This window comes from Diuraphis noxia, unplaced genomic scaffold (assembly GCF_037042655.1).
Source record: "Diuraphis noxia isolate RWA-SAM2 unplaced genomic scaffold, SU_Dnox_SAM2 contig0003, whole genome shotgun sequence".
NCBI classification, from domain to species: domain Eukaryota; kingdom Metazoa; phylum Arthropoda; class Insecta; order Hemiptera; family Aphididae; genus Diuraphis; species Diuraphis noxia.
Genome location: NW_028301713.1, coordinates 74,515,091 through 74,534,683, shown reverse-complemented (window position 1 = coordinate 74,534,683; position 19,593 = coordinate 74,515,091). Strand labels below are relative to the sequence as shown.

Below are 19,593 nucleotides of genomic sequence, written 5' to 3'. Positions count from 1 at the left end.
ATGTTTCATGTATATGGTATACCATACCTATATACATATAATATATTTGAAAATAATATACAAATATCATGTAAAAAAAATCTAAGTGGCTCGCTCTGCTCTATAGTCAATTTCAAGTGTACTTACTTCGATATTATTGCAGCAGAAGTTTATAAATAATTTTAATGACCCCTATTTGTAGCAGCTCATTTTGGTTACTCTTTCGTTTATGTAGTTTTCGCCGTTGAGTTTACGCACTCAAATATTAAATCATCGTATTCTCTCTGTCAATCGGTGTATATTGTATACGCCATTAATCTGTATATAATTGGTTCCCAATTATGTTAATTAATCTTTTAGACGTTGGAATGTGAGTTGGGGTGCTAGGTGACACTAATACACTATTTCAGGAGTGGCAAGCATGAATAACGTCCACGAGACACATAGATGAATACGATGATATCAAAAGCCGAAATGTCTATAAATACATTTTCTAATTTTATCGTATTTTATTGTTAATAAATATTAATATTAGTTTTTTTTTTATAAGACGTGTGCCACAAGCTTGCCATCCCCGGCACTATTAATGCAATATCGTTTTGAGAGACACGATTGAGAATGGATTGGCAGAAGCGTGGTAAACGGACTGAGATGATCGAACTATAATGATGATTCTAAGCACATCATACCAGTATTTATTTTTGCCAAATGCACCGTCTCAAGCATGGGTTGTGGTTGCTGTATTGCACCGACGCGTGACGTTAGCGTCTTGAAAACCACACCAACTACATATTATTATTATGTTTCTATATACGTTGGCGTAGGTATCACTTGTCACATAGGTAGTTTTTTTGTTGTTGTACGATTGTGTTTTCCAAATGTTGGTGTGGAGGAATATGTTTATTTGGTGATGGTGTTTTCTTTGATACAGCATGTTGTGTTCGTATTAAAATATATAGGTAATACATAAAATATATGTTTAAAGTTGTTGTTAATGTACATCCTTCAATAGATTCAACTGAAGACTGATGAAGATAATATGTAAATAGTAAATATATATGCTATTTTTAATGTGAATGTAAAAAGTTCAATATAAAAACAATAATATAATATTGTAATTTATTAAATAAGACTATGTGTTACATTATTGTAACAACTATTGATTATATTATATTATAATTACGAATAATATTTCCACAAATATTCATAATTTTGTTTCGTACAATTTTTCAATATGATATTGTTATATTATACTTAGTAATTATATATCTAATCTAACTACCTAAGTATTACTTCGTAGCGAGCGATAAACGACAGGCTAATAAGAGTGATATAACTGAAATCATTCTCCTCTAAATGTGTTGACCACAAATAGTATTGCACTACGAAATTCGTGTGGATGATAAAATAGGAGGACGTGGATTTTCAGATAAAATCTGTAGAGTTGAGTTTAGTCACATGGCTGGAGATGAAGGTAGAGATATTTCCCGCATTTTTTATGTAAACAGGTGGTGATTTGTTTGATTTGTCGTCGCTGTTGAGGATTTGGACGTTGAAACCTGATGGATTCTCGTCGTCGTCATTACGGTTAGCGAGAACATAAAAGTGATTTGGACTGATGAATAACTTTGTTTTCTTGTCTTCTACATTTAGCAAGAGAGAAGATTTAGAAAGATATCTCTTGTTTGAGTTGTTCGTATTTTTGGAAGAAACCACGATAGGTTGAGGTGACATAATACTTGATCATTGAGAATTATGAACGAAGCCTTAAAGGAGGATAACGATTAGATAAGAGAGAGAGCGTCGAGGAGTATGCTAATGAATTAACGTGCGCAAACCCCGACATTGGGAACCAAACTGAGCTGTGATACTTAAATTACCAATATAAACTTTTACATGTACAAAAATCAGTATAATAAATAGATACGAAAAAGGAGTTCTTGGTCTAATTTAAGTTTTAGATATGGATCAACAGTTTAATTGAGTTAATTCTAATTGTGGACTACTATTATACAGATTGATTAGGCCGATTAGGGTATAAAATAAACACCGAATGACATTAAGAATCCACTGATTTAATATGTCACTTCAAGTCCTCAATGGCAATTGGCAAAGATTATATACAAAAGAATAGCAAAAAATGAGCAGCTGCAGTAGCGAGCATCAACATTATTTAAAAATATCTGTTACAGACTGAAATAATAACGATATACAATCGAAATCGACCATAGAGCGGATGAAGTACCCTGTTTTTAATATGATACTTACTTATCAATGTTTTCAAATATATAATTATTTATCTATCAAAAAATATCCAGCCATGAAATTATAGTGATCTGAAATGAAGTGGTTCAAGCATTCGGTGTTTAAACAATAATATTCAACAAATGTAGATATAGTTTGTAAAATAATAATATAGTATTTCATAAAGTTCATACATATAATGTAAAAGGCAATCGTTTAGAAGGCAGTTCAACATTTTTTTAAATATACTAAATTTTAATAAAACACGCGCAATATCTTAGAATCAAACTAAAACAATTTACGAGGAGCAGAAAAAAAATAACAATTTAAAAACTACATTGATTAAATTAAACAAAACAATGAGGTAAATTGAAAGAAATAATAAAAACAGGCATTATTTTACATGGTAAAAAAGTAGCTTTAAGTTTACGGTTCATGACCTATTATAATAATATTACAAAATTAAATTGGTCTTGAATATTAAAAATCTAAAACTTTTAAAATTAATTATTATTAGTCTTATCAATAATGGCTGCCATAATGATCATCGTGGCCATAACTGTGGTCATCGTGGTGGTAGTGATGATCGTAATGATCGACGGTCTTGTATATGTAGACAGGCTTATGAATGTATACGGGTTCTTTGATGTAAACTGGAACCTTGTGTACGTGGTATGGTACATGGATAATGTGGTGTTCGCTAAAAATCGTAAACAATGGTTAACGCCTGATAAATGTATATAATGCTTAAATAATTTATTAATATGGATGTTTATAAGTCTTCCAGAAATTAAATTTCATGACAGTATAATATTATGCTTTAAAATATTATTTCTAGCTGATCAGAATTAATAGCCGAATTTAAAATAAGCTTTAAAAAAAGCGGGTAAGTCGTGAATGTCGCTCTGTTGTACAGTAGGTTAGGAATCCAATGGGCAATAATATCATATCATTGTATACGAAAAACAATTCTGAGTAGAGACGCTTTGTCTGTCTAGGATTTATTATAGATTATTAAAATTTTTTTAATCTAAGAATTAAAAAGAAAATTTCTTATGAGCATAAAATAATTTGCAAATTTTCTTGACTTTTACGTATGTTGTCAAAATTCAAACTTTGAATGCTTATAAAAAAGAATTGTGACTATATATTTCTTTTATTTCTCAACTGCTATTATAAAATTATGTTAGGAGACTTGTATTAAATTTTCAAATCTAAGATTTAAAAAAAAAACTTTTATGAATTTCTATCTAAGATAATTTGAACATTGCCGTAATTTATACGTATTTAGTCAAAATTGCAACTTTAAATTCTTATAAAAAAAAAATCATACCTGTGTATTTTTAATATTTACCAACTTCTATTGTTAAAATGTGTTAAAAGTCTTGTATTAAATTTTTAAGCTTTTCTACACAACAAATACATTTTTATCGATATTCATAGAAAAAAAAACTAAAAAAGTTGAAAAATTAAAATGTCAGTAAACAGCTCAAAACAAATAAAAATATTTTGAAAATTTTATAAAATATATAAAGTGCCTATATAAACATTCGGTGAAAATTTCAAGTATTTTTTTTTTTTTGATAAAGATTGAAAAACTTGTAAGCAATGTTGTATTAAACTTTCAAATCTAAGATTTAAAAAGAACATTTTTTATGAATTTCTAGCTTAAAGTAATTTGTGAATTTTTGTGATTTTTACGTATTTTGTCAAAATTCAAACTTCGAAAGCTTATAAAAAAAAATTGTGATGATCAAAAATTGCAAATACTTATGAATAGTTCAACTTAAGTCGAAATGTTTTTAAAATTGCATAGTGGATAGAATATATTTATGTAAAAATTCGGTGAAAATTGCATGTATCTATGGTCATTTGTTTTAAAGTTACATCAAAAACCAAAATCGATTTTGTCAAAAACTGATTGTGCGTAAAATGTCCCGTTTTTCCCTTAATTTTTAGTTTGTTTTTCTCGATTATTTAGAAAAGTATTAAGCATTTTTTACTTTTGGCTCCCCAAAGTACCAACTAGATTCACTTTCTGATCGAACAAGGTACTGAAGTCAAAAATCGAAGCACTTTTACTGCCCCAAAATGTGAGGACAGACACAAAAAAAAGAAAAAACACTCATCGTGGTAAAATAAATACATTCCTCGCTCCGCTCAGAATTTTAAATAAAAAATTGATTATGTGCACCTACATAATTATATATCACTTTGAATTTTCATGGGAATTTATAAAATAGGATAAACCACAACCAATGATATTACGTTCGCTTTTTTGCCCATAAAAATATTATATGTTTATTGTAAACAAAATCATCACGATTTTATGATAAAAAAAATATTGGTATGTAGTATGTACAAAGAGCACGTAGTTATATTCTTATGGAATCTCCACAAATATGGTAATTCACTATTTTTAGGTACAACTCTGTGTATATATTTTTAAATTCATGGGAAAATAATCGAAATTTAAAGAAATTTGTTTGGTATTAAAATGGCTTTTTTCTATAGAATTAAAAAAAAAAAACTTAAGTAATTAATTTAATTTACTATATTAATAGTAATAAGAAACCAGAAATCTCAGGTGCAATATTAGTATTCATTAAGTTTTATAAACAAATATTATTGTCATAATATACATATTGCATCTAAATTTTTTTATTACTTTTTTATTGTATAGTTTATTGTATGATAAATTTTCAAGTTGATAGACATTAAACGTCCATGTATCATAGTTTTTGTTATCATGTGCATATTAAACATAACGCAATCCATAGATATTTTTTGTATTTTAAAAATAATTTATAATTGAAAGAAATATAATGTCATTTTACTTACTGTTTGGGATGACCAAAGAACAGTGGAGTAGCAGCAGCCACCGAGAGAATAGTCAAAAGAATTGCAACCTTAAATAATTAAATTAAAAGCACATTAATCGATGAGAATTTATTTTTTATAAGTTATTATGAGTTATATGGTATGATAGATTATAATATAGGTTACATGTATGTATTTTTTTAAATTAAAATATTGTAAAAGAAAAGATATTTTACCTAACTTAAAATTTGAAATACCGAGAATACATTAAAATAATTTATATAAACTGCAAATTGGCTAATACATTATATTCTAAATAAATGATAATTTATGATTAATATAGTTTATAGTAATTCACAATATTCTGTTTAAATTTGCATCGTAGGATGATGTGGGCGATACATTCGTAGTATGTATTGTCTCTGATGGTCGTATACACACACGTTTGTATTGCCATGATATCCTCAATTATTATTTTTCTTCGAAAAGCATTTTTTACTGTAGTGAAGTATGAAATTTGTTCATAATGTAAATAACAAAATTGAACAGACATCAAGAAATCGCTCAACTAATCGAAGCTTAAGAGCACGGGTGAAAACCGGCTGTCTTATGATTAGAACAAATTCAATTATAACGATACGTTTTCTTATACATACTTTGTATAATAACACTATTTTTTATTTTTTTAATAATTAGTTAAAGTAGGCTAAAAGCATTTGTAGTCAGTCTTTATACTGCCAAATAATATATATATATATATATATATATATATATATATATATTTATTTATTTATTTCAATGATCGCGAAAAAAAAAACAAAATCGATGTAGTTATACTCACTGTGGCTTTCATTTTGCGGCTGGTATTGTGGTGTCACGTAGATATATTTATATTTAATATTATAGACACGATCGAACGTTCTCGTTCACGAATACTGCACAAATTGTCATGTTTTAATCGCACACGTTTATATATAGGTAGCCAGTGGTTTGCTTAACTTACCTTACCCATGAGAGTGCGCCGCGGTATAAACTATATACATATATCATGTATTATATTCTGCTCGGACGGACTAGGACAGGTCCCCGGGTTATTATTATTGTTTATTTTAGGAGGAGAGCAAATACTGCCCAGAAGGGTTGACCCGCGCAGTGCAGATGTGCAGTAGATATTATAATAATATAAGGCGTTTGCATATTATGCGTTATGCAATTATACTCACTCGGTATTTCGCCGTTTCCCTCTCCGTCGGAGACGTCGGACAGGCCAACGAGATCACGCTCGGGTGTATCGCAATGGCTAACAGATAGCTAGGTAAATAAATATTATGTATACATAAGTATATGGCTTATTAGGTCCGATACAGTAATAGTTGTATAATTGTATAGTACGCCGACTAAACTGGTTTGTTAGGTATTTCTTCGGTGTGTATAAGTTTCGTGCACGCATATTATTATTTTGTTGATATGTACCTATTATATATCGTAGGTACGCGATGCTAAAAAAAGTTTCGTGAACTACGGTTTATTTTTATAATAATCCTTTTTAAAACGGTTATACATTTATAATTATTATCATTGCGATATTTGCACGTATTACATTACGTATTTACGTAGTTATTCTATATATTGATGATAATTGATCGTGTTTAATATATTATCTCGTATGTCCTGATTGAATTATTATTATTATTACTATTATTATTATTATTATTATTATTATTATTCAAGTTCTTTAATGTTAGGATCATAATACTTTTATTCATATTATTATTACGCCACGTGGTCTACAAACGTATTACATAGCTGGTAGTAGTAAGTACATATGCAATCATACGTACGTAGTACCTATGTAATGAATAATTATGCCAATTATGTTGTCATGTAAAAATTTCGTTCTTTCCTTTGAACACGCGACTAAAGCTATAATACTAATTTTTACGTTTGAAACGTTTTTATGTAATTTAAAACCTAGCTTTTAATTTTCAAAATTGTACCAACCAACAGAAAAAAAAAAACTAAAACTTAATTTAGTTTTATTAAATAATATAATCCTAGCGTATTTCATGTTTTAATTTACTTTTCGTACGAGTTAACATTGACACGTAAAATCATAAGTATGACATACCCATTGGTATATACGGTATACACACTATCATTTTATTTACTAATCTATATAATGTAAGTACCTTAAATTATAATCGATGCATTTTTTGCATCTTAATATATTTACCTTGCTAAATATGCTTATACGGTGAAAACTGCATAGAGAAATTAACTATATGGAATACTTGTTACACATTTGTAAGACGGAGACAACACATGCAATTATCACGTCCTCTTAACGCGCTAGTCCATATTATGTTCTGAGTGAGAAGTAGATTAAAAGCCACGCCTACGACACTCAATTGCATTCACGGAAAGCACAATTTATTATTGATCATATAGCTAGGTTATTATTACTGCAATCCAGTTTTTAGTGTATTTTACATGCGAATTCACGCCATAACCACGTTGTTACATTTCATGTTATGCAACTGAAATGTGTAACTAAAATATAATATATAAAATCGGTAATTTTAATGATATATTTTAAACTATATAGAGTATAGACGCAGAGTATTTCACTTCCTTTATTAAGTTTATAATTTATAGTGGAGTTGTAGACTATCGACTTAAAAAATAATTTCTTGCTTGTGATACAAGATCATGATTTAGTTATTACATTTAATTAAATCATTTCTTGGCAATTTTAATTTTTGGAATTTATAGGTATTATAGTAAAGAACATACCTTAAAAAAATATAAAATTAACAAGCAGTAAAATATATACTTATAATTATATCGTTTGCTTTTGCAGTACCTATTAACCAGCGCTGTTCTACAGAAGTATAACAAATTAAAATTATGATTGTATATTTTTCAATAATTTTATATTTGATTAGTATTTTTAACCATAAAAATTAAAATTGAAGTATATACCATGCGTATATTAAATTCCGATACTTAAAAGGTAAAAGTCTGAACTTGTATACAAGATGCATGGACGTCTCAAGGAGGGGGCATGGCGGGGCACTTGCCCCCCTTCTTGAATTTTAAATTAGTTTTCCAAAGCATGATATTTAATACACCATTTTAATAAATATATATTACTTTTAAAATGTTAGCATAAAATTTATAAAAATCAGTAAAAGATGAAGTAGATCTTATTAAAAATACAAGAGTTAAAAAGGATGTGTATTTGTATTGATAGATCATATTTACATGATTTGAGGATAATTTCTGGAATTTTATCTAGACCAGGATTATAATTAGTACTTAAACTGTCCAATCCTAAAAATATTTCTGATAGTGAGAACTGTATATTCGGTAATTTTATTACATCAGCTAACTAGCCTAACTGAGAGATATAATTATTTACATCTGGGGTATCCATAGAGTAAACAGAGCTAATTATCTTTAAACAATTCAGTTATTCTAGAGCCATTCGATTTACTAATATTATCAAGTTGCATGACAGATGGAATATTATTATTGGTTTTTAAATTTTTAATGTAGCTCCAGAAAGTTTTTTTTTTTTTTTATTATTTTTTTTTTTTTTTTTTTTTTATTCATAAAGTTTTACTGACGAATGTCATCTTAACTTACTGTTAATAACATTATTTTTTTTAACATTTAGAAAATAAATAACAATTAAAAAAAAAAAAATAAAAATACATTAGTGATATAAGATACAAATGACTACATATATGTAATATTATAATAATATTATAATTTCTTATTAAATTAAATTAAATTAAATAAATTGGTTATAGGCGTTATAGCAACAAGTCGTGGGGACGTCCACTCTTGAGTCGGCGTACAGAAGGAGGGACACTTAGTTTGTAATATTTCGCACTGTGAGCAGAGTTGATGTGGCCGAAGAAGTTGATTGCTGATTTTTTTATGAACTCAACTATTGTGGGTAGCTGGAAGTCTTGATGAAGTGCATCGTTGCGTACAAACCATGGGGCATTAGAAATGGTTCTCAGAACTTTTGATTGAAAGATTTGTATTTTATGTATGTGGGTTTTTGCACAATTTCCCCACACAGGGGATGCGTAAAGAAGTAATGGTCGTAGTATTTGCTTATATAGCATAAGAGAGCATCTCCAGCTTAATGCAGTTTGACGGTTAATCAACGGGTATAGAACTTTTAGTCTTTGGTAGCCTTGTTGTAATTTGGAGGTGATATGAGGATTCCAGGTTAATTTCCTGTCCAAGATTACACCGAGGTATTTGATATTTGGTGACCAAGGAATACTATTACCGTTCAATTTCAAATTTTCAGGAGTTTTGGGGCGCCGGTTGGAGAAGAGTACCGCTGTACTCTTTTGAGGGTTTAATGCAATTTTCCATTTTTCTCCCCATTTTTGGATTTCATCCAAGTGGGCTTGAATATTTTGTGTTAATGTTTCAACGTCCTTAGCGCTTGAGTATATAGCACTATCATCAGCGTATAGTGCTACTTCAGTATTATTCGTTGTAGGGAAGTCCGAAACGTATAGATTAAAAAGTAATGGTGAAATTTTTGAACCTTGTGGTACACCTGCGTTGATTTGTTTTGTTTCCGAAGTAGTATCATTGATTCGAACTTTGAAGTAGCGATCAGAGAGGTAGGATTTAATTAGATAATATATTGCAGTGGGAGTGTTTAATGTTTTTAATTTATATAAGAGTCCGTCATGCCATACGCGATCAAAGGCTTGGGCTACGTCTAAGAAGGCAGCACCTGTGTGTAGTTTTTTTTCAAATCCATCATTTATATGCTCCGTTAGTCGTAAAAGTTGTTGGGTAGTGGAGTGGTGAGATTTAAATCCAAATTGGAAATGCGGAATAGCATTTATTGCATTTAAATAACTGGTAAGCCTTGAGTGAATAATTTTTTCAAATATTTTTGATACTGAGGACAGAAGGCTTATAGGTCTGTAATTTATGGGGTTTGAGTTATCTTTACCTGGTTTTTTGAACAATATTATTGTAGCCAATTTCCATTCAGCAGGAAAGTACCCGATTTTTATTAGGGAATTGAATAAGATGGATAAGTATGTTATTGCTTTTCTGGGTAGATTTTTTAGAATAGTATTAGTGATTAAATCGTGTCCGGGTGTTTTTCTTTTTGGTAATTTTTTGATTATATCTAAGATTTCATTGGGGCTTGAGTATGGCAGCATATTTTGGGGATGAATATCGTGCTCGCTTAGTTTTTGTTGAACTAGATAGTTTGTAGAGTTATCTAGTGAGCTGTTTAATGTAAAAGAATTTTCAAGAGTATGAGCAAACAATTCGCATTTATCGGCTTCTGTATTTAGATAAGCATCTCCCGCTTTCAAGGGGGGGATTTCATTGGAATTCGGTTTTATTAATCTTTTGGTTGCAATCCATAAGTTGGAGTCTGCTGGGTGTATAGTAGATAAATATTGTTGATAACAGTTAATTCTGTGTTCTTCGAGTGAGTTTTTGACCTTTTTTGTTAGGTAATTTAATTTTACTCGATCTTGTGGTAGTCTATGTAGTTGCCAGAGTCTCCTCGTTTGATGTTTTGATTTGATTAATTTTAATATTGAATGGGGAAGTTGATTAGGGCTATAATTGGTTTCCGTGTTTGGTTTTGCTGAGCATGTATTGGCCGCTTGACAGATGATTTCGCGAAGATGTTTTACTGCATTATCTGCGTTGGAAGAAAGTTTTAGAACTTTGAGATAGATGAGATTAAATATTGTTGATATAATCTGTATGGTTTGACTTAGATTCTATTTTACATTGTGATCTTAGTTGGAAAATTAAATATAGTTTGTGCGATCAATTTTTGGTTTAAATAATTTATGATGACGTTTTTTTTCAAAAATAATTTATTTCAATTTTTTATTATACCATTTAGGGAGAGTACTAGTAGTAATACAGGATGTAGGAATAAATAATTTTATTGAGTTATAAACTTTATCATAAAATACGTATCAACTGCTGAAGAAATATTAGGATGACGTAGAAGAACTGAGGGCCAGTCAATGGAATATAAATATTTATTCATATCATTACATTTACCAAGATAAAAATTAAATTCACGATTTTAGTACAAAACTGGTATAATTTTTATAAAATTTACTGTTTTACAATGTTTGTAATTCAAAAATTAATATCTGTAAAGGCTTGAAATTTCAACCAAATATTCATATTAGTATTTAATAAACACATAATTTTAAAAATATTTTGCCTCATTTTGTGTTTTATTTATAGATAGGTATTTAATTCAAGATTCTTCATAAGCTATTCTTTCACAAATTAAAATAATCGGAAATACTAGTCATCTCATTTTTTTTTAATCTTTAAAAGCTCAATTTTATAATGAAATATTAATTCATTATCATAAAATTGATTTATGTAGTAAAAAATTAATATAATTTTAAATTTAAACTTTTAACACTTGAAAATATAATACAAGATTCCGGTGAATTTTGTATAATAAGAATTTAAAAAAAAGTTTTGAGTCACATAGGTACATCTTCTATTAACGATTGAAGTTCAAAATTTAACGATATTGCAGTCACATTGGTTATTTTTATTCTTACGTATTAATACAATTTTTGTCTTAAAGGATTTTTGTTATTCTGTTTTAATTATAAAAATATTTATGGTAGAAATATTTAGTAGGTATTACTTTAGTTATGATTTTTTACATATAATATTGTTTATACCTATCCTATATTAAATTATATCAATATATCAAAATATTTATAATGATTTTAAGCCATTTATAGATAGGTACTTGAAATGTTTGAAATTTTAAAACCTACCTACTAATAACAATATACTTAAAAATCATAACATTCTTAAAAATATAGACTTATAGACTGATATGGAGCCTAACAATCGTTTTTTAATTAGGTTAATTTTAAATTGTGTTTTTGATTTCCCCATAAGTTTCATTTTGTTGTTTCAATCCATGAGATATTATCAACTTTGTATTTTGAGTTTTAATGTAATGATATCAAGGTCCAATGTTTGAAGGCTAGACGTCTTCGTTTGTATATGTGCTGCTTATTTTGCTACCGACCTGTCATTTCGTTGCCTTGTATGTGTGGCGATCAAATTAAGTTCCAGGTATTCATACTTTGTACCACTGTATTTAAATTCAATTGTATTTTCTCGAATAAATTGAAGGAAAAAATATAACTTAGGCCGAATTCTAAAATCATTTAAATGATATATGTAAAGCAGAACACAGGTAAGTTTTTGTTTTTAAAGACAAGTGATTTTCCTTGACTATGTCCTTAATTTAGTTGGCATAATCAATAATTATATTCTGTGTGTCTTAAACGTACAGCTTATTTTTTTCTGAATTGTGGTTATATACCACCTTGATAAGTGATAACCTTAATGATCACCAGCTATTATAATTATTACTAAACTCATAAAAATGTTTGCAATGATAGCTCAAAGTAAAATACATTAGTACTGAACTATACTGAGTGGGGTGTGGAGCCACAGTATCGCATCTACTACACCGATCCTCCCATTATTGGTTTGAAGAATTCATAAACTGTACATTTACATAATATATATGAATAGTAATATACTATGTTTTATTATTTGGCAATATAGAAATTCAATATATCCTTTCTTGAAAAATAAAAACAAAGTTGAAATTCACAGCTTTGCAAGTTGATATGATCACCATAAATTATATAATATATAAAATACTGATATGTGTATTAAAGATAATAATTGAATTCGGTTTCATATGACAGAAAACTGAATACCTATTTTAATATATTATTTTTTTTATTGAACATTTTAGTTTCGGCACATAGGCCATTTTGACAATTTTACAATTACATTTTTATTTATAAGTTTTTACATATTAGTCACTTAAATCTATTTATTATTAGATGCTGTTTTCTACTTTTAATGACTAGAGAAATGCTGTAAATTTTCCTGGTTGGCACTCGAGACCGATTATTTCGTACAGGTTTGATGATATGTTGTGATTTTTCCTTTTTTCTTCGTTGACTCAGCACTCGGTCAGCAAATGTTTAACCTTGAGGGTCGTTCTGCATGGGGTACAATTATTATTATTATTATTATTCTATATAAGTTTTAACATAAAAATAAAAAAATGAATAAAACATATATTAATTATCGTATCTTAATAATAAAATAAATGCAATAGCTAAGAAACTGTAGTCATGCTTACAGGTACCTAAGGCAAAACCGAAGTGTAAATTAAACTGTATATTGTATAATAAAAATCGTAAAACAATATTAATGTTATACTTATGTATATATTTCATCACAAGGTACCACATTAGTAATGATAATATGATATATAATAATAATTTATAATATATGTGATTTGTGTATTCGTGTTTTCTGGAGCAGTTGGTACATATATAGCTGATACCTGAAATTATCTGTTTGTATTATGATTTTTGATTTTTCGGTAAAAGTTGTTTGTATCCTCTAGACCACACAGTTTTCATTGATTATAAATAATTTTTGTGGAGAGTTTGTTTTTGGCCTCAGGGCCTTTTAGCCGTATGAATGCCGTGACCTGAAAATAGGACGCCACCGAGTTTTTAGCGCAGTGAAGTAATTTTACACAAACTAGCTGTAGGGCTATTTCGGCATTGCTGTCGCCTACTACTTTGACTATAAACTGTACAAAAAGAACATTTATGGCCTAAGTTATCAGTTATTTTAACGATGACGGGTTATAATGAACGTTCACTATTGCACTTAGAGTTATAAGTTAACACAAACATCGGAATTTATTATTTATTGATGACGAAAACATTACAATATGGATTGTATTTTTGTCTAAAACTACAATATTTTATAATAATATAAATAGGTACGCTGTACTAAAATGATGAAATCGTCATAATAGGTTGGTAAACGTATTTATTTATTAATCGAAGACTAAAATCAGTAGAAAAATGTTAATTAAACTTAAAACTATAATCTCCTATTATCATAAAACAAATCTGTATGAATTACATATTTAATATTACAATACCTTTTGTTCAGGAGTGTTCAACCTTTTGTGAAGACTGGGCCACATTATATAGGTAGAAGTTGTTGTGGGACACATACTTTTTTTTAATAATAATACATTTAAATTTAATGATTAAATTATGTTCTATAATGCAACAATACATTTAAAACACAGACGTGTGCATCGGCCTTTACAGTTTATTTGATGTTTTATAATTTTATATTCTTAAAAATTTAAAATAAATTTGTTCTCGTAATATTAATATATTATACACAATTAATTCATGGTTTTTAAATTGAAGTAAAGGCTGCATTAAAATCTACAATGGGCCGCGGGTTGGGCACCCCTACTTTTGTTGATTAGTTTTTCTATATTTTTTCCTAACGTTAATTTCCATTCAAATTAGGTATTTAATCTAGAAACCATGGACATTTTCAATACTGGTATAGGGGTTTTACTCTCAAGAGAAGTGCTGAAAGTTAATTAGTTAATCAAAAAACATTTAACATTGTAAAAATAAAAAACATTACTAACCTATTAAAATACAACTTTTATTCCTGTTAATCTATTAACTTTGCTGTACCCTATATATATATCGATTTTAGTTAAACATCATATTTGTTTGATCGAAAATGGATTTTTATTAACCATATGCATTTTTACATTGCATTATACATATCTATTTTACATTTATGATGAATAACTTCTGAGACATTATTTTTATTATAATTTGTAACTCATGTATTAATAATTCATATTCTTTATAATATAATAATATTTATTAAACTAATATTTTCACTCACTTCTTTGTGTACCTAAGTATTTATGAAATAATATAATTTGACGTTTTAAACGTAAACCCTGGAGTTTAAGTACTTACCATGATTTTTATGTAATTTAAATCTGAGTGAAAATGTATGCACTAATTTTTATATCTAGATACAAACATTTAAATATTTCATTAATTCATTTACGCATTAATTGCAAATTATTATTGTTCTCTATCGTTTTTCTACATTATCTCATTGAATTACAAAACTACAATCAAATGCTTAGGTACCTATTACCATACACATATATATTTATGTACACGTCCTTTAATATTTTCGTGTGATAAATGATAATTGTATATTACTAAAACACCATGTTTTATCGCATTTTGATATCACAATTCAGTATTACATATAATAAATAATTAGAAACACATCAAACCTCATACAAAGACTTTAACACAATAACACTCCGTAAACTTTTTGTTCAACTTTGTAAACGTTTCTACCGGTAATTATTGAATATAAATATCTCTGCTAATTTTTCGTTATATTAAGTATTAAACACCAGAGGTTTATGATGTTTATGTTGAATCTATGAATAATCAGTTAGATACCTATAGTTAATGCTAAGTTATTATTTAGCTATAGATACCTAAGTTTTATATTCATAAAAAAAGTTGTCTCCCAATTACCACGATGCCGAAGGTTATCATAATAAAAAAAAAAAATTATATAGGTATAGTGTTATTATTCGATTTTATAACTTTTTAAGATCCTAGTTAAATAGTAACATTTTCACTTAACTAGACAGTCTTGTCTTGCATGCCACAACTTCATAAGTATTTAATATGAATTATTTATTTTGAAATATTTTATGAATACAATTTTATATATTAATGAACATTTCGAAACATGAAATATGATTGGAGTTTCGCCAGCATATGTTTTAGACACAGAATGTCACAATAAAATAATTTTAAAAACTAAAAGCGTAATGTTATTTAAAAAATGAAAAGTGAAATGAATGAGTAATTGCCAATTTTAAACAGTAATAGTTACGTAGGTATATCTGAAGAAGTAAAAATATCTCCAAATAATTTATACTATTATGAGATTTTAAAAAAGATGGTATCCATCAATTTTATAACTTCAATATATTTATGTAATAGTATTTTATAGTCTTATAATAATTGTTTAAGTGAATAAATCACATCTATAATATTTCATTGAAAAATTGAAAACATCTAATTTGTTTACTATTGATTATTCCGGTTGGCTAAAATATTAAATTTTAAATAATTCAGCCTTAATAAATTTGATATTTACGTTAATTGTATATTGATATATTATCTACGTATTACAATTTTTAAATTATATGTTTGAAAATATTATTTTAATAATAATTTGATATTTTTGAATAAATAACTTGAATCTTTATAACATTTTATTTTCATAGATCCAACTCCTGACCTTTTAGATTAAGCAGACTAACTACTGACAGATGAAATAAAAATACACCAGCGTATCCAACTGGTTTATAAACCAAATTAGTGATTATTTATCTTTCTTTTTTTTGCTTTTTTTCAACACACTTGACAATTTTTGTTTTCCTTAAGAGGACGCTACACCCGCATACGTTGTCTCCGTCTTACAAGTGCGTAACATAACAAATTTTATGCTCAGCAGATCACGTTTAGCTCCGTTAGTTTAAAATTTAGAGTAAATTGACCTTTTACAAAAATTAAAGGTAACATTATTATCGAGGGCATGACGTGGCTTTTTATTATATTTTAATTTTAAAGTGAGTTATGTGTATTTTAAAATTGTAAATTGTTTGTATATCTTAAAATACTCATAACTCGCTTTAAAATTAAAATATAATAAAAAGCCTACGTCATGCCCTCGATAATAATGTTACCTTTAATTTTTGTAAGAGGTCAATTTACTCTAAATTTTAAACTAACGGAGCTAAACGTGATCTGCTGAGCATAAAATTTGCTATGTTACGCACTTGTAAGACGGAGACAACATATGCGGGTGTAGCGTCCTCTTATGATAAAATTGGTGGAACGTTTTATTCATATACATGAACATAATTGCTCATGGTATTTAATGACAACAAGTTATCCATTTTAAACATAATAACAGTAATCTCTTAAACCAAATAGATACATCAAACGATATAATATTCAATCTATCACGACGTCCATCTTGGACGGATTTGTAAACTAAGTGAATTATGCCTTCATTGACTTGACCATGGTCCATGATCATGAACACTAAAGTTTAAGTACCACGAATTTTTTTTTATATGCGTTTTAAATTCGTTGCAATTTTTTTAACACCTGATAATATCATCATGTTACGAATTATGTTTTTGACAAATATTAATTTAACCTTCAACCTTCTGTATTATTAATGATAAAAGGGCCTGATTTTTTTGAATTCTCTAAATAATAACTTTTACACTTAATGATGCCCTTAAAAAATCACATACACTTTTTTATTTGCATGAAATCATTATGAAAACTATGGTTTTGGTACAGTTGAAAAATATTTAAAAAATAATAAATAAAATATATATAATTATTATTATTTTTGTTGCTAATTTTATAAACATTTGAATTTGAGATTTTGGATTGTGTTTTTAAAAAGAAGTGCTAATTTGGTTTTAATATTTTTAACTAGCTATAGTTCTCACTTAGAACTTATATACAATTTTCAATCTTATCAACCAAGAATAATAGTTCTTACCAATTTTTAATTTGTGTAGATATAAAACTTTTACAAAACCAGCAAAATCACTCTGCTGTTTATAAGATGCCAAGTGCAGTCAATAAGTAGGCCATGGTGGTGATGTATTTAGTAAATTTGAATTCAAGCTAAATCATTGCATATTAAAAACGATTCTATCGGAGAAGGTCTGCATGAATGCCTATTAATATTTCTAAGGATATTTTATTTTATATGTATAGTCAAATCGCAAAAGCAATAAAAATAAATTCTACTGGTACATTTTTTGAATAAAATAGGTACCTCAAATAAAACTTAAAGTCTTAAAAACACTGAAAGTGGCAAGAAAATAAATTCTAGTTATCGAGGTTTTCCAGTTATCGAAACTAGATTGTATTTATTTCACCATTAGTTAATAAGTAATTTGTTCTATTATTTATATGGCAAGGTTGAATTATTTTTTGACAAATACAAATCACATACTATTATGTTAAACAGTAAATATTAGATTTTTAGTTTTCTGCAAGAATATATTTATACCTACAGGATGTATTTTTCAAGCCTTAACTATTAAAATTTTAATTTAAAATACTGTGCTATTTGTGTTTACATAATTAAAATATTTTTTAATCACTACAAAAAAAATGTATGGAATCTTGTAGTTATTATATTTTTGACTGTTGTTGATCTTTTTAATATAACCTAAATTTTAATCAATATATAAAATATTTGAAAACACAAACATTTAAAATAAATTAAAAGCAAGGCCATTTTAAAAATTATATCGTTCCAAAAAATGCCAATATAAATATTTTAAAATTCAATCCCTAAGTTAATCCATTTTTGAACTATAACAAACACGATTTCGTCAAAACTGGTATTGCATTTTACTATTTTCGTTATTTCATATTAGTTTTTCCCGATTATTTTATTAAGTACTAACCAGAATTTTCTACTCAAGTCTCCCCAGTCCCCAAAGTACCAACTATAGATCCAATTTTCTACGAAAAAATACCATCAAAGAGCTTTAAAAAGAAAATTGATGTAATTTGACTACACAAAGAGGTGCAGATGGAGTAATGATGACACACGAACAAAAGAAATACATTATTTTATAACCAGTACATTCTTCGCTTCACTCGGATTCTTAAATAATATAGGTTATAACAAGTATCTAATAAGTAATAATATTATAATTTATATTTATCTATCGAAAATAGTCAACGATGGTTACAACAACTTTTATTTAAAACCACTTGTTTTTAATTACTCAAACCGTCAAACGCTTCTCAGTTTCATACGGAGGTACATTTTATCATAATAATAATACAGATAAAAACGAGTTTATCAAACATGTAATATGCAGACTAATATTAATTTTTATGAACATTTAAACTATTCAGATTTCATATGTTTGCTCTACATTTTATGTGTCTATAAGCGCCGTAAACACATTTAATAACGTTATACGATATATAGGTAATTAATATTTTAATAGATGGCTTGATCGGTCGACATTTCGAAGGTTATTACTTATTATTAATAGTCGGGGCATATTTTACTTTCCAGAAACTTCTGTTTTGTGATCATCGTTACACACATACGTAATTCACTGATGAGTGCTACGTGCAGTATTATATTATTGTTATATTTAGTATTTATAATATTACAAAGTTTTGTAATTTTAAACAATAATCAAACATGACTTTGGTTGCTTGGATAAGTTTATAAATCTTTGTTAATAAAATGTTTTGTCATTAACGGTTGTCCTAAAATTTAATTTGGTTGGATATATTATTTAGTGTAGGTATCTAGCAAATAACAGCTTTTTATCATCTGTCTAGAAGCAATTGTGTTTGGACTATGGAAGGGGATTAATAAAATAGACACAAACATAATTGAATAAAAGCATGTATATTATATAGCTACACAAAATTATCGTAAATTTATTACATATTTTGAAATCATTTAATCAGTTCATATTCTTGTACTCATCATATGGTTTAATAT

At 27.6% G+C, this 19,593-nt stretch overlaps 1 protein-coding gene across 1 annotated transcript; it reads right to left on the bottom strand.

Moving 5' to 3' along the window:
* Window positions 1-2,373: 2,373 nt before the first annotated feature.
* Window positions 2,374-6,041, bottom strand: LOC107164559 (uncharacterized). Its single transcript, XM_015512420.2, has 3 exons — window positions 5,885-6,041; window positions 5,065-5,132; window positions 2,374-2,923 (listed from the first exon to the last, which is right to left on the bottom strand). The coding sequence occupies exons 1-3, from the start codon at window positions 5,894-5,896 to the stop codon at window positions 2,746-2,748; spliced, it is 258 nt and encodes an 85-aa protein (XP_015367906.1). The 5' UTR covers window positions 5,897-6,041; the 3' UTR covers window positions 2,374-2,745.
* Window positions 6,042-19,593: the final 13,552 nt, after the last annotated feature.

Bases quoted from the DNA above. Each gene is read 5' to 3' on its own strand.
- LOC107164559 (XM_015512420.2), bottom strand. The intron at 2,924-5,064 runs GTAAGTAAAATG...TACGATTTTTAG, and splicing joins TTCTTTGGTCATCCCAAACA to CGAACACCACATTATCCATG.